This window comes from Carettochelys insculpta, chromosome 6 (assembly GCF_033958435.1).
Source record: "Carettochelys insculpta isolate YL-2023 chromosome 6, ASM3395843v1, whole genome shotgun sequence".
In the NCBI taxonomy this organism is placed as follows: Eukaryota; Metazoa; Chordata; order Testudines; family Carettochelyidae; genus Carettochelys; species Carettochelys insculpta.
This window is the reverse complement of record NC_134142.1, coordinates 25971146-25995144: the sequence shown is the minus strand read 5'-3', so window position 1 is coordinate 25995144 and position 23999 is coordinate 25971146. Positions and strand designations below refer to the sequence as shown.

Below are 23999 nucleotides of genomic sequence, written 5' to 3'. Positions count from 1 at the left end.
AAATCTCTTGAACTAATGGTTCCAGAGATGTATCCTCAAGGACAAGTTCCACTGATTTTCACTCGCTTACATGAAAGCTGGTCAGATGTTTCTTTGTTTGTTTTTTTGTAAGAGACTGTGAGGTGGGAGGAAAATATTTGAATTTCCTTGGACTGATTGAGCTAAACCTTTTATTTTTTTTAGTTGATGGCTGTACTCTTAAAAATAAAAAAGGACACTGCATCAAGATAAGTAGTAAAGCACAGAGATGATATTGCGGTTTATGCTGCTGAAAATAAGGTTTTCTCCTTGTCTGAGCATGACAGTCTGTTCAGGTTAACCAACTGCAGTGTTAGAATAACTCCAGCCGACTTGTCACAGAGTACAAAAGTCATCAGCAACTGAATGTTCTTTTCTGCACCGCAATTAAGACGAATCAATACGACGTGCCACAAATGGTATTTTACTCTCAATAAGAACTCGGGCTGAGTTTATTCAGAATATTTTAGCGCTTCCCCAGGGGATTTTGGTCCGACGCAGATGGCAAATAAAGTACTCAGCCTAGGGCTAGAGCACATTATGCTAATTCTAATGTCAGATGTACTTTAATATACAGCTCTATTTAATCACCCCATTATTTCACATTTCCATATGAAAAACCTGCGGCACTTCTGCAGAGCTTTCACTGTGTGACAATGCCAGCTTCCTTCAACTAGCTCACTGCGAAATAGAAAAGAAGACTGGTCATTCTCGCCCGTCAAAATGTTACAGTTTCAAAGTTTCAGTGCTCCTGAATTTAAAGTGGATCTTCTAGCATGATTAGCAAACCACTCGGCTAGGATGCTGATATATGCAAAATGCTAAGGAGGTATTTAAAAAATAAGATTAGCCTTCCTTTTAACCCCCCTTCTCCCCCACGTGTGTGCACACGCGCATGAACACACCTCCCCAAATTCACTTGGAAAAAAATAAATCTGTCATTGAGCACCATTATTCACAACTGTCACCAACTAAAACACTAACATTCTCGAGTTCATAGCTTCAGTTAGTTGAAAGAAGTGACATGACTGGCACAGCTGCCAATGTACAGATGTCTCAGAATAAAACCCTCCTCGTGTTTTGGTAATTTTTGCTATTTCAAACTGCTCTGGCTGGAATTAGAAACTGCACACCTTCAGCTCAGATCAAGGGCCGAATTCCCTCCTAATTAACCCTGCTAGAGTCCTATTGACTTAAATGGGAGTGTCCCAGAATGGGGCTGTAACCAGGGCATGATAAGCAGGATAGCCACACCAGGCACAACCATAGGGGCAGAAAATTGGTGAGGAAAATTATGAAAGAAAAAAAGGAGGCGCAAATATGTTTGTTCGCCCCAGGCACTAAAATGACTGTTTATGATTCTGCACCAGGTGAAATGAAAGGAGGATTTGGGACACTGGCCTTGTAGGTGAAATAGTTAAAAGGATTAGTGCACACCCTGGTCTATTGGGTAATTTTGTTCCTAGCTATATAGGTACTAGTTGTGTAGTAGGAGAAAGTGATATTGGGAATTGTGCCCACAAATTCCCATTCCCCAGCCTCACTCTTTACCTTGGCAAACTTACTGGGGCCCTCTCCATGAAAGACGCTTAATTCAGTATTTCAGTATGGAAGGGTCACAAATGAAATGAGCTCTATGATCTCAGCTGTCTACTTCATCAAACCATCCCCCAGCACTGGAATAACTGGGGGATAACTGAATTACACTGATGTGATAAACCTGCCCAAACATTTAGGGGAAAAAAATGTCAGAGTTTTGTTTTGCTTTTTCTTCTCTTCTACATCCATACAATCTACATGCCTTGAAAATTGTTCAGCAATGCATGCATAAGCCAGCACCTGGGGCTAGACCTCACCTGGTCCCACTGTTATGAGTCAACGTTTAAAGATGCAGAACACTATTGCTGTGACTGGAAATGACATATGTCACACAAATTAAGTGTTCTAATTTGAACACAGTGGGTAGCAATCCTTATATTCATGGTTGGAATGACGACTTTTTTAATCTTCATTTTTCTCACTCAGAACATGGTTGCAATATTCCCAAAAGGGGGGTGGGGAGATGCTCAAAAGCACAAGACATAAAAGGGCCTCCTTAGCCTTTTCTCCTATCCTTCCAAACATGTGGGCTCTGATCTGACAGTACCTCCTGTCCATTCTTTCCAGATGAAGTTCTGCCCAAGAGTGAGAGTTTCAGAATCAAACTGTCTCACAGACGAAGGTTTATTTTGTGAGTTTAACCAGGACTTGTGAAGGATAAAAATATCACCCTAAATGCAATTAGTGGATTTCAAAGGGACAAAAAAAATGCGTATTTGTAATGGCCTGATCCATTGTCCACTGAAAGTCAATAAGAGTCTTTCCATTGATTCAGTGGGCTTTGGATCAGGCTTGTTTCTTATTGTGATTTGCTCTTCTCAGGCCCTCAACTTCTATGTCGGGATAAAGCTGGCCGGGTGCATGGTAGTTAATTAAGAATATAGGACCTAGTTTATCCCAGCAAAAAGCCCAAAGAAGTCATTTGAAGTTACATTAAGGGTTAATTTAGATCATAGCTGTTAACTTCTTGTTTCTTCAGTAACGCACAGGTTGAAAACAGGAAGTGTGTTAGCTTAGTATCAGTCTCTGACAAATTTGCTGTCTTTTCTTACTACACAATTATGCAGGGTGACAGTGGGTAGAAGGGAATAAAAATGTTCTTTTTGTCTCACTTATTTCTTTCACCCAGTTTAGATAAATTAACTCCACCCTTAAGTGCCATTACTAAGTCTTCTTTGCAGGAACGGCAGCTGAGACTTGCAAAACCGTTTAAAAAAACAGAACACATACATTATTTATTCTTGGCAATAAACAAACTTGTGGAATCCCAGTCAATTTCCATCATTATGGAAATTATCTGAATGCCAGAATGCCTGCAGTTGCATTTTATAGAAAAGTTGCTCCAATAAGATTCTAAGTCCTGTAAAGGAAAAGCCCCGACTGAATGAACAGGTAATCAGAATGAGTAGAAACATGAGAAGTATACATATAACAGGAAAAAATGCTGTAAAATGGTACAGACTACAAAAATGTTCAGCTACGCAGACAGGGATTTTCGGGACTGCTCTCGATCAAGCTGTTTAGATGAGATCTACATGAACATAGCTGCAGAAGATTAATAGACAAATTTCGTGAAGTGTTAAGATAAAAAATACAATTTCTGCTCCTTAAAACTGCTGTTTTATGCTGTTAGAGCGCTGCAAAAAAAATGCCCATCCAGGCTTACAAAACCCAAACCCTATAAACATATTTTATTTCTATACAATCCAGATTGATCACCTAAGAGAATCACAATTAAAGAATGCTAAGTATCCCAAACCCTCTGAGAATGTGCTGCCTAAAAATATTTTTAGAACAATCACTGTAGTAATTCTTCCTAGTTGTAGAAACACTCCAAATCAGAAAGTCAATTTTTCCTCTATTTGCAGAAGTGTGCTGGTTTTCACTGGAAAGGCGCCTGTGTTTTGTTTGGCTGCTGTTCACATACTGCCTTGGCAGGATTTCCTTGGATAGCTTACAGTGAATATTGCTCTTGCACACAGTAGCACTCCCATTTTAACCGTCCCAGCCACACGTTTTCTAATAACACACGGAGAGCTGCAAAATCCCTGTAAGCGTAGTTCTTTAAAGTAACAACAGAAGGGGAGAAGGGAAAATGTTCTATCCCTTCAAAACTCAGAGCTGCAAATGGAGCATAGTCCCTTTTAAAACAACCATTGTGAAATGTTTAAGGAGCAGCTAGTCAGTAAACGAGAGAGAGAGAAATCAGTGAAAAGGCCTGATTCTGCTGATTCATCAGAATCAATACAAGTTGGATCTGCTCAGCCACTACAAGAACCAGACACGAAGAATGATCTTCTTATAGCATAGACAACTTAGTTTCTTCCTGAGATCTCCTAACCTGCCACAGATCCAGTGTCCAATCCTGCATTCCTTGTGCACCCACCTGAGAGGGAGATTTGGGGTTATGAGGAAAGCAGAACTAAGCCACCGAACACAAACGGGCATGAAATGTGAAAGATGATAAGAAACTCAGTCACTGCGACGGTTAAAGAAGATGAAGAAAAACACAAAAGAACATAAAGCCAACCAGTGATTCTAAGCACACTGAAATATCACTGACTTGCTAGAGAACAGCTGCAGTCCCATGCTCTACACAACTTTCAAACTTGCTGCATTTCCTGCCTCGCTTTTGGAGATCGACAGCAATTAGCATCACCATACATTTAACCTCTTGTTAAGTAAACTGATTAATTTGGGCAAGAAAAGATGCCACTCAAAGAACAAACTTCCAGTTACAAAACTGTACGGCATCTAGACACCTAACATTATTTCTAGCTTGAAAAACTCCCCCTCCACCCATCAACGCTGCCTCCACTTCACACCTCTCTCTTCCCTTTCTCTATCCCTGACTCTCTCTCGTTCTCTCTGTTGTTTACAAAGGTTTCATTATGTTTTCAACTAATCAGAAAGGCCTGCTAATACACAATTAACATGTGATTATAAAAAATAGCTTCCAGAAGAAAGAAAAGTAATTAAGTAGAGAATGCTCTTCAGTAAGTGCTCGCTTTAACCCATTGTCAGAACACGATCTAGGTTAGTCCACAATGGATGGAACAGATGCCAAGGGCAGAATGTTAAAAGCAAATAAAAAAGGACATTATTTTCTTTGGAAATAATAACCATCACCTCCACAAAAACGAACATCAAATTTCAGTTGTTTTCATCTGACCTCCTCCTCTTTCTTCCACTTTTCTATAGTGTCTTTCATTGTTTCATTTTTCAATTGAATGAAAAATAAAGGTATTATTTATTATACCTCGACTTCCAGGGTGAAAGAACACTAAATAACAATCATAACCATCAAAACTGGATTTTTCAAAACTGTGATTTAGGCCTAAGCCCCACCTAGTGCTTCACAAGCCAGACTCCCAGCAAAGTCAATGGGAATTTTGCCAGTGTAAATCTAGAGGGACTGGCCCCTCTGTGGCTTGCACTGTGTAACATCCACCTCTCTAGAACTGGTGTAGTTAAAAGGATGGCAGTATTTCTGCTAACCTGGCTTTGCAAGGGATGACAACACATCTGTATGGAGTGCCCATAGCCCAAGACTTACCACACAGGTTCACCATCTGGAGGCAGGGCTTTTGGGGGTTATGTTTTTATCTTGACAAAATTTCATCTGAATAGGTTTAGCCATTTTTGATCTAGAGATTGTCAAAACACATCCAAAGGTATCATGTGTGCCTGCTGCTTTCTGCCGACTTATGCAGCAAAAATGGTTCCCTTTGGAAAAATATAAATTCTTCTGGATGTTTGTCCTTGGAGGGGAGCACTTCGTAGATCTTCTGATTTCTGCTTTCTCCTCCAAATGTATTTTGAAATAAATGAGACAAGTATTGATTTATCTTCAGTCTGTGTGATGCTCAGGATCTCTCACCTTGTACTGAACACCCTTCTGCTGCCACTGACATCAGAAGTTCACAGGATCAGGCCCTTGCTTAAGGGAAAGCTAAGCATATGCAACAGCAGCTCCATTTCCTTCCTTTTTTTTTTTTGCTGTGCATTTATATTCCAAATTCATGTCACATCCAGAGGATTTTTACTACTCCAAATCCCATTAGTTTCATTGGCACTTTAGGTAATAAGATTTGCATGGTAAAAAGTCCATTTGTATTAGATCAGGTCCAAAGGACTCACCAGCCTGACACGATTGTCAGTGGAAAGAGAGGATTTGTCTACACACAGACATGTACTAGTTTAGTGAAATGGTTTTAGTTAAACCAGTGCAAATCCCTGTGTGGACACATCATCTTAAAAACTGGTTCTGTCTGCACAGCCTGTGACAGGAGCTAAATTAACGAATGAAAGCCAAGTTTAACGTCCATTTAAGAGTGTCCACACACAAAGTTGCACTGAGTGAACTAAGTCAGTCTGAATACTCCTTTAGTTAAACCAATGCCACTTTCCCTATAGACGAGGCCTGAGTATTTCATTCCTTTCCACTGACAACATTACTGTGAGATATAATGGACTCAGCGGTCTGACCCACAAGCCCTACTCAGAGCCAGACTGAAATCAAGGAGATTCTGCTATGCTGATTCACGTTGCCTTCAGTGAGAGTGGCTGTGCAGTTAAGAACCTCCTCACCATAAGGCAGCAGAATTGGAGTACAATATCGTTCAAAGTATTTTTACCAAGGACATCACTCAGGGATATTGACAAATTAATTATATGGTAGTTTTATCGGAGTAAGAAAGGATATGAGGATTTTGCTCACCAAAATTAGAAACATTCCCACCATCCTGAAGCTATTTGATCCATCCTTTTGCTCCTCAAAGATATAGTAAGGATACAGCTACACTAGCAAGTTTTACCAACAAAACTCCAGTTTTGTCAACAAAACTGATGGAACATCCACACACAAAATGTGTTTTGTTGACAGTATGTTGACAAAAGTCAGCACTTCTGCTGACAGCCTTCTGCCTCTCCCAGATGAGGAAGCAAGCCTTTTGTTGGCAAGTTCTGTCAACAATAAAGCTGTGTGGACACTCTGGGGGGGGGGTCTTCTCTCAACAGACAGGGCATCCAAAACATTGGGCAGCCTTGCCTGCTGTGCTTCCGAGTGCCTGTTTTGTCAAGAGAGAAGCTAGGCAGCCTGACCACTCTGTTGACAGAGCAAAGCACTCTTCCAATTGGCTTTTGTGTGTGGCCGCACTCTGTCAACAGAAGTTCTGTTGGGAAATCTCTTCCAACCGTGATTTCTGTCAACAGATTGCTGTAGTGTAACTGTAGCCTACAGTTTCTGGAGCTCTTCCCTAGATAATTTTAGATACCCCAAGCAATGGGGCTTTCCATCACCACTCATTTGTGGGAGTTGAAACCTTTTGTGTTGAAAACAGTTCAAATCCCAGTGTCTGGGTATAATGTTAGCCCTGGGTCTAATATTCAGGCAAATTTCTCATTGTTTAGTTTTATCCATCACTCATTGTTTATGAGCTCCCAGTAAGGAAAGGACTTAAGCATATTCGGAATTTAAACCGTGTCTTTTAATCCCATTGGCTTTATGTGCCCTTCCTGACTAAAAATGCTTTCCTAAACTGGGGCCGTCACGCCCTTGGACCACCCTCAGATATTCTTGTCCCAAAATCCTGTATGCAGAATGTTCCTCAACTACTTGCATCATGGTCCCATCCACACTCCCTTAGCCACTTCATAGTGATCATACTTATATATACATAGTGAGTTCCTTTCTTCTTTCCTAGTGAATCAAACTCTCCAACCCATCAATTAATTAATTTTGTTGGTTTTCTCTGAATTCCCTCCCATTTGCTGATATCTTTCCAGTATCAAGATGCTCAGAATTATACACTATGGCTACGTCTACACGTGAAGCCTACATCGAAGTAGCCTATTTCGATGTGGCGACATCGAAATAGGCTATTTCGATGAATAACGTCTACACGACCTCCAGGGCTGGCAACGTCGATGTTCAACATCGACGTTGCGCAGCACCACATCAAAATAGGCGCAGCAAGGGAACGTCTACACGCCAAAGTAGCACATATCGAAATAAGGGTGCCAGGCACAGCTGCAGACAGGGTCACAGGGCGGACTCAACAGCCAGCCGCTCCCTTAAAGGGCCCCTCCCAGACACACTTGCACTAAACAGCACAAGATACACAGAGCCGACAACGAGTTGCAGAACCTGTGCATGCAGCATGGATCCCCCGCTGCAGCAGCAGCAGCCAGAAGCCCTGGGCTAAGGGCTGCTGCACACGGTGACCATAGAGCCCCGCACGGGCTGGAGAGACAGCGTCTCTCAACCCCCCAGCTGATGGCTGCCATGGAGGACCCCACAATTTCGACGTTGCGGGACGCGGATCGTCTACACGGTCCCTACTTCGACGTTGAACGTCGAAGTAGGGCGCTATTCCGATCCCCTCATGAGGTTAGCGACTTCAATGTCTCGCCGCCTAACGTCGAAGTTAACTTCGAAATAGCGCCCGACGCGTGTAGCCACGACGGGTGCTATTTCGAAGTTAGTGCCGCTACTTCGAAGTAGCGTGCATGTGTAGACACAGCTTATGTTGAATTACTATTACTTTTTAAACTCACTTTACACAAACCCCAAAGAGAATGAAATACAGAAAGTAAAGTTTAAAGTAATGCCATGGATCAGTTTCAGATCTCAGTAAAACCTGAGTGAAATGTATTTACTACAATATAATTATCAGAGGGGTAGCCGTGTTAGTCTGTATCTGCAAAAATGAGTATTCCTGTGAGACTTTCATGGGCAAAAACAGAAGTTTATGCCTAAATAAGTCTGTTAGTCTTCAAGGTACCACTAGATTTCTCTTTGTTTTCACAGCATAATTGAGAGCAGACTCTGGTCCAAAGCCTATAACTAAGGCTGACAAAAGTACATAAATTTGGGGGTAGGAGTACTGTCCATAACTCAAACCCTTCGATCTTGGATCAAGCAATGACCTCGGAAATAGCTAGACACAACAGAGTAAAGGTAGGATTAAGTGGCAACCTATCTATCGTCAGCTTGAACCAGTTGCTTACCTCTACGTGATCCTACAGCAAGAAGTTATTTCCTGTCTAAGATGTGATAGTATATCTGATTCACAAAGATAAAACCGAGGGACGAAACAGCCAGGCAGCTGCAAGAAGAACCCAGAAGGATGCAGGAACCAGACCTAAGTGTGAAACACACATTTTTTATCACAAAACTTGGCTAGGTAACAATCGTGGAAGAGACATGATAACTACCCATAGGTATCTAAATGGGGTTGATAGCAAGGATGGTAAGAAATTTTTCAGATGATTCAAGGAGGTACATCTAGAGGTAATGGGCTAAAATTGTGCCAAGGACTAGAGAGGCTGATTATCAAGAAAATGTTCCCGAACAGTAAGGTCTATAAACCTCCCAAATGTATTCATGGAATTGCTACCGCTTGTGTCACTTAAAACAAAACTGGGGGAAAAACAGTACTTAAGAATCCACTGTAGGCAACAATCTTATATTGGCAGAAATTGGGCAGCATAATTTCATAGGTATTTTCCATTTTCTTACTTATGGACCTGAATCATATACTTAAACATGTGCATAAGATTAAGCATCAGAGTAAACCCATTTAACCTGTTATACTCAATAGAACTATTCATCTGCTTAAAGTTAAGGACATGCTTAAGTAATTTGCTGAATGGGAACTCTGAGTAACATTGCCTTTTAGGCAAGGCACAGAGTAAAGAGCGGAGCAAAGATACTCTGTCTCAAGAGCACTCTGGGTGAAATCCTGGCTCCACTAAAATCAATGGTAGAGCCTTTCTGGTACTACATGAATGCTAGTTACCAATAACAATCAACACGCACTCATGACAGAAATTAAAATAACACTTCCTTCACCTGAGCCATACATTCCATCTCTCTGACATAGAAGCACAGACTTACTATTTAGTGTATAAAGAACAACAAGAAGTCTTGTGGCACCTTACAGACTAACAGATATTTTGGAGCATTAGCTTTTGTGGGCAAAGACCCGCTTCATCAGATGCATCTGATGAAGCGGGTCTTTGCCCATGAAAGCTAATGCTCCAAAATATCTGTTAGTCTGTAAGGTGCCACAAGACTTCTTGTTGTTCTCGAAGCTACAGACTAACACAGCTACCTCTCTGATATTTCGTGTACAGGTATTTTTTAAAAATCAAATAACCTGATTCACATAAACTGATTATTATGAAGCTTAAAAACGTATCTACTTATAGGAAGAAAATCCTTTCCCTAAATTACTGTGGAAAGATATATACCTATATACAGATAAAATCTTTTTTCTTCCAAGACAGGTATGCTATAACTCACTGATTTACTGAATTATTCTATTTCTTATCTACAGGCAATGTACTTTCTTACCAGTAAATTTGGTTACTGTGATTTGGATCCCTCTATAATGTATGCTAAGAGTCCCCACTCCACACCCCATTGGGCCAAAATTTATCCCTGATGTAACTCCTGGTGGAAGAATCTGATACAATGTCCACATGTACTTATCTCTGCACTTTGGACTTTGCTCTGCACAAGGACTTTATTCTCAATAATTCAGTAGAACTAGCCCAATGTCTTCAAGGGTCAATACCAATAGGAAGTAAATGAAAATACTCCCACTGACTTCATTGGGCTTTAGATCAGATCCCTGATCCATAAGTAAATCCAGATCTCAGGTGCTAAATTTACAACTAAATTACTACCCATGTTTGAATAATATGGACCAATCCCAATGATGAACACAGCAAGGCAGGAACCAAACACTAAAACTCAAGGTAATGCTGGAAGAAATAATGGACTAATACTGGGGACAGAGAGATTAGAAAACGCCATCCCGTAAGCCAACTCCTCCCCTTACGAGGTGATAATGATCATCTAGACTGAACAGTTGTTAATCCTAAAATTATAAGAAATGTCTTCCATATTGTTGGCTTCCCAATATATGCACAAATGTTCTCAATGTACTTTGTCACTCACATTTGAGGGAAGAAATTAGGTGTCATGGAGAAAACTCCCTTATCTTTCCTAAAACTATAATGGGACAGTGCAGTGAAAGATCCCCTAATTCTCCAGCCTCTAAACAGAAATAAAGGGGGTGTTATATCTTTTTATCAAAATCTGAGAGTCTTCTTGTACCTTCTTCACAGTATAAAAGCTTTGAAAGCCAAAAGATAAAACCAATGAAGGCTGGAGCTGGATTTCACACAATCTCATTCCTTCAATTGTTCATGTCTGGGTTCTACCTACTGTTTGGGTCAATGATAGGAGCTAGAAGCAGAGTGATTAGTAAGAGGCCCATGAGCCAGACATGGTTAACCAGGGTTAGCCCCTGGTGGAACACCAGATGCTTTATATACCTGCACATCCGCAGGTACGTCCATTCACAGCTTCCATTGGCTACAGTTCACCATTCCTGGCCAATAGAAGCTGTGGGAAGTGGTGGCCCAGCCTGCACCACTTCCGCAGCTCCTATTGGCCAAGAAAGTGAACTGTGGCCAACACTGGCTGCGAGTGAATATACCTGCAGAAATAAAGCACATGGCAGCCAGTCAGGGCTTAACCCTGGTGAACTGTGTCCATCCTGCAGGCCACTTATTGCCCACTCTCAAACCAGAAGCTGGCTAATACATCTAAAGGTCTCTTGATGCCCTGCCAAACATCTTGCATCCGTATATAAGACATTCCTATAGGGGAAAGCAATGCCAATGGCATGCTAAAATGCAGCAGAAAGGAACTGAGCCAGGAAATTGCATGAAAATTGTTGTGCACGATTGCCTGGTTTTGTCTGAGTGAGCAAATGGCCATGGGGTGGATAGTGAATCCAAAAGACATAGAGATGAGATTTACAAGTTGTTTACGGGAAATGGACGCCTGATTCCCATTGAAATTAATGGAAGTTGGGCGGGGAGCACATAAAACAATTTTCTGCGGAGAATGCAAGGAAATCCAAGTGCATGCACTAGGTTTCAAACACAAGCCTATTAAAAAACATACTCAGTTTGAGGTTTCCTATTGATTCCTACGTAATTTTAAGTAAATGTCACTCAAATGCCTCTTTATGTTGCTGTCCATATTCAGGGTCATTAGCACAATGGACCAAATTCTGCCCTGGTCTAAACCCACTGTAGGTTTACACCAGAGTAAATTTATCTCTCCATTTACTACAGAGTTTGTGAAATGGTGGCAGGAGGAAAGCACAGTTTTTGATGGTTGTGAGGCTGCAGATGGCAGTTATATAGTGATTATGATATATTCTACCCCCTTGTAATGGACAGGCAGAGGTCAAACGTATGCACTTATGTTCAAAATGTTCACACATGGACCTATTCCTTTAATGCAAATAGTCTTTTCTATTTTTATTTATCTATTGTATAGTGTTCTGAGCTAACAAGCAATGTTCAGTTGCCACCTCGTGCATGTGCACTGCATAGTACAATTCTTCTCAGATAAATATCTGGAAAGAAGCAGGAAAAACAATTAAAATTAGAAGGCAATAAATGATGACGAAGCCTATGGACAGAGTTCTGGCCCACTTCCCAGTCTTCATTCATGCATCAAAAAATCCCATAGCTCTGAGTCTTTCAGAGGGCAGCTGGGCAGTAGGGGTGTCCATAGTAATATAAATGGGAATTAGATATGATCGAATGTGCTCATTGCATTTTCAACAGCACATGTAATCTTCTCCCCCCGACATCTCCCGCCCTTCTACCAGAATACATGACAAATGACTCTGTAACCAAGCAACCGGACAGATGAAGAGTTTCAAAGTTCCAGCACATGATAGCTTAGCTTATTATCATTTGGGTGATCAGGATCTGACTAGAGGGGTCATACCCATTTTGTGAGTTAAATCCATTCACACACAGAGAGCCCTGGCTTACTTGCTAAGCCTAATTCAATCCTGGCAGGTTTGCATGGTATATGAAGGTAGAATCTGGTTCTCTGTCCTTAAAACCTATATTCAATACCTTTGTTATTCCCTGATATATACAGGTGTGTGGCATCCACTGAGGAAGAAGAGTTGCACCCACTTGCCAGACAACTGAATAGCAGAGATGGAACTGTCCCAGGTATACTCCCTTATTTCAGAGCCAACAAGTTACTGCCTGGTAATGCTCAGAGTATTTAGCACAGCTTAATCTTCCACCAATGTTTGTTTGATGATATAGCAAAATTATTTACAATGATTTAGTAACCTAAAGTATTTTAAACAACTACTTCTCTTCAGTGGCCTGTTCTAACCATTATAGCTCCCTCCATTGGAGGACTAACTGTGAGATAACTGATCTTAAAGCCACTAAGTGCACTCTTGTTTTCAGCTCAGGACACATAATTCCAATGGAGAGTAGTAACAGGGGTAGCCTTGTTAGTCTGTATCTCAGCAAAACAAAAAAGCAGTCATGTAGCACTTTAAAGACTAACAAAATAACTTAGTAAGTGGGGAGCTTTCTTGGGGCAGACCCAGTTCTTCAGATCTGGAGATAGTGCAGTACTGGAAATAGTGCTGAAAGTAAATTGGTATGACAATTATATATCAGAGAGATACAAAAAAAATTGAAATGAAAACTGACAAATCAGGTACAAATCAGGTAACTCCCATGGAGGTCAATTATCTCACAGTACAGTCCCCAGCAGCAGGGGATCTTACTTAAAGAGATCCTATGCTAGCAAAGCACACAGTTATCCCACACTGCTTGTAAAATATTTTTCTTGGTAAAATTATGTATAAAAGGAAGGAAGGAGGGAAGGGATTGCTCAGCGGCTTGAGCATTGATTTTGTGAATGCAGGGTTGTGAGATCCATCCTTGAGGAGGCCATTTATGGGTCTGGGGCAAATTGATTTAAAAAAAAAATCTGTCAGGCCTGGTGCTTGGTCCTGCCAAGGAGGCAGGAGACTGGACTTGATGACCTCACCTTCAAGCTCTATGACATATGTATATCTCCATATGTATGTAAAAAAAGTTTGTTTGTATCTCTTTCAATCTAAGTACTTTTGTGCCCCTTAGCAATACAGTATTTTTGAATGTATATGTAGAAAAATATAAAGCATTTGTAATACACACTAATTCAGATAGAGTGTGAGAAAGAGAGAGAGAATCTTAACACCATAAAAGGTTTCACTTATTAATTTGGATGAATAAAGCCAGATTGACTAAATGAGCTTTGAAATACAGTCCAATAGCTGTACCACTGTTCTAATTCTGAGTTATATCAAACATTTTAAAATCCATGCCTATCCAGACAATATTAAGTCAGCATTAATATATAACATTTAAGCTACGTCTACACGTGAAGCCTACTTCGAAGTAGCCTATTTCGATGTGGAGACATCGAAATAGGCTATTTCGATGAATAACATCTACACGTCCTCCAGGGCTGGCAACGTCGACGTTCAACATCGACGTTGCGCAGCACCACATCAAAATAGGTGCTGCGAGGGAACGTCTACATGCCAAAATAGCACACATCGAAATAAGGGTGCCAGGCACAGCTGCAGACAGGGTCACAGGGCGGACTCAACAGCAAGCCGCTCCCTTAAAGGGCCCCTCCCAGACACAGTTGCACTAAACAACACAAGATCCACAGAGCCGACAACTGGTTGCAGACCTTGTGCATACAGCAGGGATCCCCAGCTGCAGCAGCAGCAGCCAGAAGCCCTGGGCTAAGGGCTGCTGCACACGGTGACCATAGAGCCCTGCCGGGGCTGGAGAGAGCGTCTCTCAAACCCTCAGCTGATGGCCACCATGGCGGACCCCGCTATTTCGATGTTGCGGGACGCGGATCGTCTACATGTGCCCTACTTCGACGTTCAACTTCGAAGTAGGGCGCTATTCCCATCCCCTCATGGGGTTAGCGGCTTCGACGCCTCGCCGCCTAACGTTGATGTTAACGTCGAAATAGCGCCCAACACGTGTAGCTGTGACGGGCGCTATTTCGAAGTTAGTGCTGCTACTTCGAAGTAGCATGCATGTGTAGACACGGCTTTAGTAGTTAAGCGGCCACCTTAGCAGAAAAATGCCAATAACATAACTAGAAACTGTGAGATTGGAATGAAGTGAAAATCTCTGTGGCGGGGGGTGGGGCAATGAGGGGAATCTGCAAGGGTACATTTCTGTTCAAACATAAGAAATCAGCAGAATGGGTGTTATCCAAAAAAAGAAAGTTATCCTTCTAGTAAAAGAAAGCTTAAATTCACAGGAAACTCCAGGGGCCCCTAATTCCAAACTGGCAGAAGTGACTTCAGCTTCCACGAAAATCTCTGGACCACATTCTCTGGTAATAGAAACAGGTTAGGTCACATATCAGATGCAGTGTGATGAGGACGTGTGCGTATGTGCTGTAGGTGTCACCAAGCTGGTGCACTAGATTGTGCAGAATGAGTGCAGATTACACATCAAAAGGGTAAAAAGCAGATAACTGCAGAAAGCAGCTAAATCTGAGCTTTCCTTTATCTTACACCATCTTGTTGGTTGGTATTCCACACGAACTCCCTCCCAAACTCCTCAGAATTTAAGTTACACTCATTGTCCATGCCAAAGTGAAAGACAAATCTCTCCAAGTTATGCTATTTTAACACTTACACCAGTTTTTGCTGTGTGACACCAGTGGCAGTTCATGGTACAATGGGGCTCACAGCCAAATAGTACTTGTTCATATGATACTCATGGGCATGAACTGTTAAATTCCAACCTCAGTGAAGTCAATGGCTGTGTCTACACGAGCCCCAACCTTTGAAATGGCCACGCAAATGGCCATTTCGAAGTTTACTAATGAAGCGCTGAAATGCATATTCAGCGCTTCATTAGCATGCGGGCGGCCGCGGCGCTTCGACATTGACGCGGCTTGCCGCCGCGCGTCTCGTCCAGACGGGGCTCCTTTTCGAAAGGACCCCTCCTACTTCAAAGTCCCCTTATTCCCATCAGCTCATGGGAATAAGGGGACTTTGAAGTAGGCAGGGTCCTTTCGAAAAGGAGCCCCGTCTGGACGAGACGCGCGGCGGCAAGCCGCGTCAATGTCGAAGCGCCGCGGCCGCCCGCATGCTAATGAAGCGCTGAATATGCATTTCAGCGCTTCATTAGTAAACTTCGAAATGGCCATTCGCGTGGCCATTTCGAAGTTTGGGGCTTGTGTAGACGTAGCCAATGATAAAATGTCCAGTGACTTCAGTGGGACCAGGATGTGGCTCAAAATAAACATAATGAGAGAAATTATGGAAATGATATCAAAAATGGACATGTTTGAGGTTTTTAAGAGGCAAAAGTCAGCATATGAATTAAATAACACCATTAAGTAAATTCAGTGCAGGACATGAAAAGTTAGAAATTAGTTCATCATGATGGTATCCGGTAAGAGTTTTGTGCTCACAATCAAGAAGATTCAGTAGTATCTAGCAGGTAGAGACCAGGTACTGGGTGTACTGATTTATATTTCAAAAAGTTATCAATCATTCCCATGTGCAAAATTCATACTAATATTATTAAACAGAAATTCTCCATCACAGTTGCAATTATTATGGCCACAAATAATGCTGATATGCTCATGACATTTCTGCAGCTCATCAGCCTTTTCAGTCGTATCTATCCCCACAACCCTTCACTGACTGACTGTGCTTTGTCACAACAGAAAATAATAATAACAAAAATTTTGTGAACTAGGAGAAGCAAAGCAAGCTGGTGCCGAATGGAGCCCCATTGGGCAAACAGCAAAGGAACAGCACAAAAACAAGGGAGAGATGCAGAGCAACCAGGGTTTGCAAGAACAATGAACAAAATATAAATCACAACACAGTGGACAAAACTGTGTCAAGTTTTCATCCTTACTGAAGCTGAAGGCTTGAATAATTTGAAGCAATATCAGGAGAGGATTTAATGAAACATTACAACTCAAAAGGAATAGGATGCTTGGTAGATTACACTGTACATTTAGCATGCAGGCTATAGGAAGGGAAGTGTACAGGCTTCTAAGGATTGTGGAGCAGTAATTTGCAATATCTCTTTATAGGGTATACAGTACTTCCTTTTTCCTTGACTTCCATCCTGCACAGCTACCAACTCCCCTTATGGTGTATGAGGCAGAGCCACGACTTCCATTGCCCACTCTCTCCTCACCCAGTTGCTCCCAGGGGAAACACTTACTCTCTCCGAAGCCACTGTAGCTTTGGCAGCTCTAATGTGAGCTTCACAGAGAAGACGTTGCTTCCCTCCGTCTACTCTGACAGGCTGTGTGAGATGAAGGCACAACTGTACCAAACCAATTCTGCCACTTCTTCAGGTGCTGTGTAATACTTCACTCGACAAGCAGTCCCACAGATATCCCACGGAACTACTCAGCATGAGGCAAGGTGATGGCATCAAGCCCTGTAGGGACTGCTCTCCTCATTCAACATGAATCACTCAAACTTTTAATCTGCTAAATCACATCTAAATAATTTCCTATTCTGGCTTTGAATATATGCAACTTGCTTGTCCTGTATTTACTATTGCTTTTCCCTTTCAATTTACAAACAACTCTGTCTCCGTAAGTGTACCATGAAGCCCTGTGCACTGCATACTGAACACCACTGGTCCATCAATTTAGCATGACACAAATTCACTCAGTGGAATGATGTTTTGCACTGGGCTATTGTCCACAAACCATTATTTGTCGAAAAACAAACAAAAGGAGAACATTGCAGATACTTTTACATGATACTTTCCTGGTTCCTGAAAATATGAGATAATGAATAAAAATGTTCATTACGGAATTATTCACTTTTCTCCATGATTCACGTCCCGGTAATTACCGTGACCAGCCTAATAAAAACTGCTACAAAACGAAGGTCAACTAGCAGTTAGAAGTGTTCATTTTCATTTCAATGTATTCATCTCTGGCTCCTAATGGCCTCATTTTCTCCTATGCTCTTTAATAAATACCACTGAATTACAGGTTAAATAGCTAAATTAAATTATTGCAATTACAGCGTGCAGAGCACTGAAACTGGTTTACCTTTCCCAGTTCAATTAGAGGGGACGTTTCAACAGCCTGAGAATCCTGATTGCTGTCAATATACTGAATCGCTTCGAATCTATACTGAAACACTAGATATTTGGTTACAGACTCACTTTTCTATTATTATTTTCCTCTCTCCTGCTTTTAGGAGAATGACTAGAGCACCCTCAGCTGAAATAAAATCACACTATCAAAGTGGGTTTTTTTGGAAAGCAACCACAATGTATAATTGATTTTTAACTGAAAAGAAGAAAGCCTTGAAGTGATGAGGGCTAGTGCAGAGTTTATTTAAAAAAAAAAGAAGAAGAAGAAAAAGAAAAGACAATCTTCCTCTTCTAAATAGGGAGGAAAGTACATTTTAATAAATATGAATGCTTAACCTGCCACCGGCCTGCAATTATTTTACATGTACAAATTAAAGAAGTTCTTCATTATTTAAATATATTCCAGAGTTTGTTGATGTTGCCCCCTCCACAAGCTTAATTATTTAACATCCCTTATAAAAACGAATATCTTAATAATAAGGACGGTTGGAAGAGAAATTAAAAAAAAAAAGATTTTGTTTTCAAAAGATCCCAGGGCATGTGGTTATATTTGTTGTAGAAGAGCTCCCCCTTACTTTTTCATGCTTGTGTGTTAGCAGAAACGCCAAAAAATATATCAAGGAAGGGGGATTTTTTTCTGCAACGATAACAACACACGAGGCACATGCTCTTCATGTTCAATTAGACTGGGCCAGAATATTTCAGCTTCTCAGTGCTTTTGTCATTTTTAACATTGGAGGAGAGGAAGAGTCTGTTTGGACTGCACCAAGAAAGGCTCATATTCCACATGAGACTTTACTGGCAAAATGATACTGTCACTGTGGGAAAACTTAGGAGAGTGACTGCTCCGCTCAATCACTCACAGCTTCCTTATCATTTTTTCTTATGGTGCCTTAGGGCAGGAGGGAGGAGGGGAGCTGCTTTGTGCCAAGTCTGGGAGACATTTTAAGGTATCCCTAAAGCCAAAATGAAAATAAGTCACAGAGGAAGTCATATGTGTACACAAAATTATGTACTTTTATTATTTCAGCCCTAATAGGCCACAGCTCCATGGGGATAATTCCCCCCTGAAATCAACAGGGTGCAAGTAAGAGCAGAATAAGGCCTACAGTACGCGGCTGAGAAAGGAATTACCTCTCAAAAGTCACTCAAGCAGAGGAAACTGGTGAGGATGCACTTGAAAGGCCTGATTCCGCCCTTCCACACAGAAGATTTCAATTTATACCCAAATCACTGGAAATGTGATATCAAAGCAAAGAAGCACGGACAAGATTCTGACATTTGGTTTTCTTAGACCTGAGTAGGTGAAGCTGGCTGAGAGAATCATTTACAAATAGCAACATTGTCACCAGTGGACTGTACTGCAATGTTTGTTCCCAGTAGTGCGGCCCTTGCTGGATTCCAATTAATTATTTACACAAAATTTAAACTGCAACTACTAATGAACTTGGTGAGAGAGAAGAAGAAGAAGAAGAAGAGGAGGAGGATGGTCCTGGGGGTTGTATTTTTCAATTCTTTTTTAATTTATGTTCTCTAATGAGAAATGTACATAATTTGTATAATATTGGGGACATGGAGTCTCAGATTCTGAGCTTAATATATAAACAATACTCATGACAATTGATGACTGTACTTCTGTAACTCCATGTGCAGAATCTGAGGCTCTGTCTGTATCAGCAGGTTTTGGCAACAAAATCCGGGGAGCGTCCAGGTTCCCAAGTCATTCTGTGACAGTAAATCAACAGAAGGCAGCACTTTTGTCAACAGCTGTATCCCACTCCCCATGGGGAAGAACACTTGACAGAAAGCTAGTCTGGACATTCTGGGGGAACAGGCTGTTGACAGGCTTCTACGACACTAGGCAGCCCTATCTGCTGTGCTTCCAGTTAACCATTTTGCCGATGGAGCAGCCGGGTGGTCCAGCTGCTCTCTGTTGACAGACCGGATCACTCTTGCAATCCACTTGCCCACTTGACAGTTCGGCTGCGATCTGTCAACAGAAGTTTTCTCAGAAGATGTCTTCCAACAAAAACATTTGTCGACAAATTACTGTAATCTAGACATAGCCAGAGGCTCGCAGAGCACTTTATAAAGACTAATGAATTAAGTTTCAGACAATCTCACTTAAGTCCCATCAAGAAGAGAAGATATGAGGAATAGCTAGCCATAGTCCCTTCTTTTGTCTCCCTCCAACCCCACAAAAACAGAAGGATAGGAAATAATATTACTGGGAACTCCTTGACTACCATACTCCCTACATAAGAAGTCCTGAGGCTGTGAGGAGTAAAGGAGAGCCAGTAGGGATGAAGAGGTCTGACGTTCTAAATTTATCAGACTTGAACCTCCAGGTAAACCCGAAGGGTCTGTTTCACCATCAGCCTCTCATGAATCTAAGAGCAGGGTTCTCTCCACTTATGCCACTGTGAATGGAACCCTGCAGGGTTTGAGCAGTTCTAGCCAAAAGTGCAGCAATGAAAATAAAATGAAGCGTGTTTTGTGAATGCTGACAAATGAAGTTACTTCTCTCCACCAGACAAGTGCATTCATGCTACAAGGTATGTTTGCTCTATTCCCCTCCGAGGTCTGAAAGGGCATCCTTAGCAGCTCAGGGCTGAATGATCCATGTTCTGGACTTTCAGATCGTATTTGGAATCTGGCTAATATATGCAAGACACGGGAGAGATAAATGGCACTTTTTGGTTTGTTTTCAGCCTGTTAAAAAAGCTATTTCAGGGCAATTATATCACTCAAGCAATGCAACCTTCATACATTTCTAACTTCTACTATGTTCTCTTGTACACAGAGATCCTGACTTGAACAGTTTTATTTAAAAGAGAGCATGAGAGCTCCTTACTAGAACTAGTTAGAATTTTTTTTTCAGTTTCATTTTGTTGACGCTGAAATGTTTTGCAGAGACACATGGGTTTAAGATTTGGTGAGCCAGAGAGAAATCCTTTCACACTCTATGGCCTGGTGGCTGGGGCGCTGACCTGGGATGTGAGAAATGCTGGCCTGGGGTTGAAGTCTCTGCTTTACCTCCTTCATTGTGTTCTGGGTTGAAAAACTTGGCTCTGAACCAGGAAGCTTGGGGCCCTGACTCCACAAATCCAAAAGATTAGGTTTTGATCTAAAAAATGACATTTCAACATAATTCTGTTTTCAAAAAAAACATTTACAAGGTCTGCTTTTGTTCCGACACAGAATGAAAAGAAATGTCCAAACTCCAAAGCTGCTCCAAAAACACTGTCCCCCAGACCCCTTTCCTCCTTACCCACTAGGACCAGAGTCTTGAGGTGAAATCCTGGCTCAGGGAATCACCATTCTGTGGGGAGGACAAATCAACCTGTGGGGCCCAGGCAGCCATCTTGTCTCTAAGCCTGGGAGGGAACCTGGGAAGTGCCTATGTAGCACTAGCATCCGTACCACACAGTGGATTCATGACCCCCAGAGATCCCCCTGCTCCCATCTCTCAGGACTGTCTAGGAAGGACTACTACAGAAAGGGATTTACGTGTCATAGTGGACCACAAGCTAAATATGAGTCAACAGAGCGATGCTGTTGCAAAAAAAGCAAACAAGATTCTGGGATGCATTAACAGGAGCGTTGTGAGCAAGACATGAGAAGTCATTCTTCCGATCTAGTCAGTGCTGATTAGACCTCAATTGGAGTATTGCGTCCAGTTCTGGGCACCATATTTCAAGACAGATGTGGAGAAATTGGAGAAGGTACAGAGAAGAGCATCAAGAATGATTAAAAGTCTAGAGAACATGAGCTATGAGGGAAGACTGAAAGAACTGGGCTTGTTTAGTTTAACAAAGAGAAGACTTAGAGGGGACATGATAGCAGTTTTCAAGTACCCAAAAAGGGTTACAAGGAGGAGGAAGAAAAATTATTCTCCTTGGCCTCTGAGACTTGGAGAACGAGGAATGGGTTTAAATTGCAGCAAGGGAGGTTTAGATTCGAAATTAGGAAAAACTTCCTAACTGTCAGGGTGGTTAAACACTGGAATAAATTACCTAGGGAGGTTGTGGGATCTCCATCATGGGAGATTTTTTAAGAGCAGCTTTGATAGATACCTATTGGGGATGATCTATATGGTGCTTGGTCCTGCCACGATGACAGAAAACTGGACTCTGTGACCTCTCAAGGTCCCTTCCAATTCTAGTGTTCTATGAGTCTATGGCTCTTTGACTTGACTGAAATCAAAGGGGCTGGTTTCAGTGGGAGCAGAATTGCACCTCTGGGTTCTGTGTTTCTCCACAGTAGGCAATTCCGTCATGAACTCCTGAACCAGCGGAGGGAGCTGAATTCCTGGTTTATGTGTTAGGGGTTACATCACATGTAGCAGGGGAAATGCAAAATCTTGAATTCATGTATTGGGAAGTAAATAGAAGAGAGAAATCTTCTCCAAATGACTTGCTATATATATATATATATATATATATATATAATTTGCGCTGTTCAAGCCTGCACAGATATTGAGCTAGTGACCTGAAATCTTAAAGCTATTTTATCTAAATTTTTTTAAAAATCCAGATCACCTTTACTATTCCTTCTTATGTTCAGTATTGAAGAGGCAAATAACTAAGGAATAGTGCCTAGATGTCTGTCACTGCTGCTGCTTGCAGGAGGAGTTACACACATATTTCCATGGGACCACAGACTAACCGCAAGATTAAAGGTCTTCACTGTTCACTGATTTGTAATTTGGCCCCAAAACTTTTGGTAGCAAAGGAGATGGCTGGTTTAGAACAGATGAACATAAGAAGCCACAGATTCAAAGCCTAATCTGTTTGAAGCAGTTATCTGCTCTTTCACAGGAAAATAGATTGATTCTTGACTGGGATTCCAAGCACGTATATTAAAAATCTGGTATGGTGGTGCTCTGTGTAGATGCTGAAGCTCCCATGGCACCTTTCAGAATGGATGGTGCTTGCCCAGATGACCTTAGAAAAAACTGCATCTCCTCTCACTGGATCTTTGTATGGTGTTGTTTGAGATGTGGCAGCTACATTTCAGTGGTGTGGCCTATTTACCTATGAGGAACTGCTTTGGGATAAAAGGTACCCTGACAAGGTAAAATATTACCTTAAATTAAAAGTACTTTCTATAAAAGGCCAGGCACGTGCATCTGGGGGTATTTTGGCAATTGTTTGTTTATTTGTTTGTTTAGAAAGGTAATGGGAAAATAATCTTAATCACAACACCTAACATATATATTGCTTTTTATCTGTAGATTTAAATGTATATGCACCTTCCTTCCTCTGCATCAAAAGAAAAAATATGTTCTTCTGACTCTTGGATACCTTTGATGACTTTGGACCACGTGAAGTTTGGCTTCCATTCTCCATTTTTAAAGCAATTGGGAATGGTTGCAGTAAGCACAAATAGGAGTCCTTCTCCAGAACATGAATCAATGAAACCTTTTCTTAAGGCTAAAATGATTCTCCCCCTGCTCCAACCCTCCAAATCTTCAAGGCTTGCTTAAGGTCAGAAGTGGATACGTTGAAGTGAAGTGTATTGGATGGTATCAGAAAATACAAGAAACCTCATCTATGATTTCAAAATCAATTCTGCAGAGTTGACAGTTCAAGCCATTTGGATAAACTTTGTGAACTCTTTAGAGTGGGGGTTGGGTCTTCTTGCTTGAACAGCCGCCTGGAATATGGGGTACTTACTCTGACTGGGGCCTACAGCTATAGCCACAATATATATAATGCATAATAAGGAATATGTGTTGTGTCTGGACTGTTTTTTTCTGAAGCACTCAAATTTCCCATTGTTATTTTGTCCAATTTCTCAAATCAAAAGGAAAGAGGTATTAGCACTTTAATAGAAGTACATGATAAAGGAGAAGAAAATCTGTATGTCTAATATTCTTAGAATCCTTTTCACTACAAACCATTTGGAAACACACCAGAGCACATGACCCGATGCTTGGATTGTTTGGTTATGTATTCCTGAGCATGGATCATCCCAGTCCCATGTGCTTCCAAGGACAGGGACATCAGAATTACAGATCATCCCACTTCTGAGTAACAACTGCTCTGATTGAATTACCACTCACTATTTCTTCATCACAAAGAGAGTGGGACGTCTCCACAGACTACAAACCAACCCTGATTGCATGCTGCTGAAAGAGTGCCCGCATTGCCTGATGCAGAGGGCCTGTGGAAGGCTGGGGCGATTGAGGCCAGCTGTTACATTAGGGCAGTCAGAGGCAATTACAGATTGGAAGAGCTAGCATGGAAATGAATGATAGTGACCAAGTGAGCAGAAAGGCACATAGAAACAGGCCCAAATATTAGCAATGATAAGTCAGTAACTAGACTACTTGGTTTATGCAATACACAAAGGTC

At 41.5% G+C, this 23999-nt stretch overlaps 1 protein-coding gene across 5 annotated transcripts in view; it reads right to left on the bottom strand.

The window, feature by feature from the left end:
* Positions 1-23999, bottom strand: part of BCL11B (BCL11 transcription factor B) — a 103658-nt gene that overhangs the window by 13530 nt on the left and 66129 nt on the right. For 2 of the 5 annotated variants that reach the window (XM_074998715.1, XM_074998716.1), the window contains exon 6: positions 8084-8108. The exons of the other annotated variants lie outside the window; for them this stretch is intronic. In XM_074998715.1, the coding sequence (XP_074854816.1) occupies positions 8084-8108 (25 nt within the window). The remainder of the gene's footprint in view (positions 1-8083; positions 8109-23999) is intronic. 5 annotated transcript variants of the gene reach the window in all.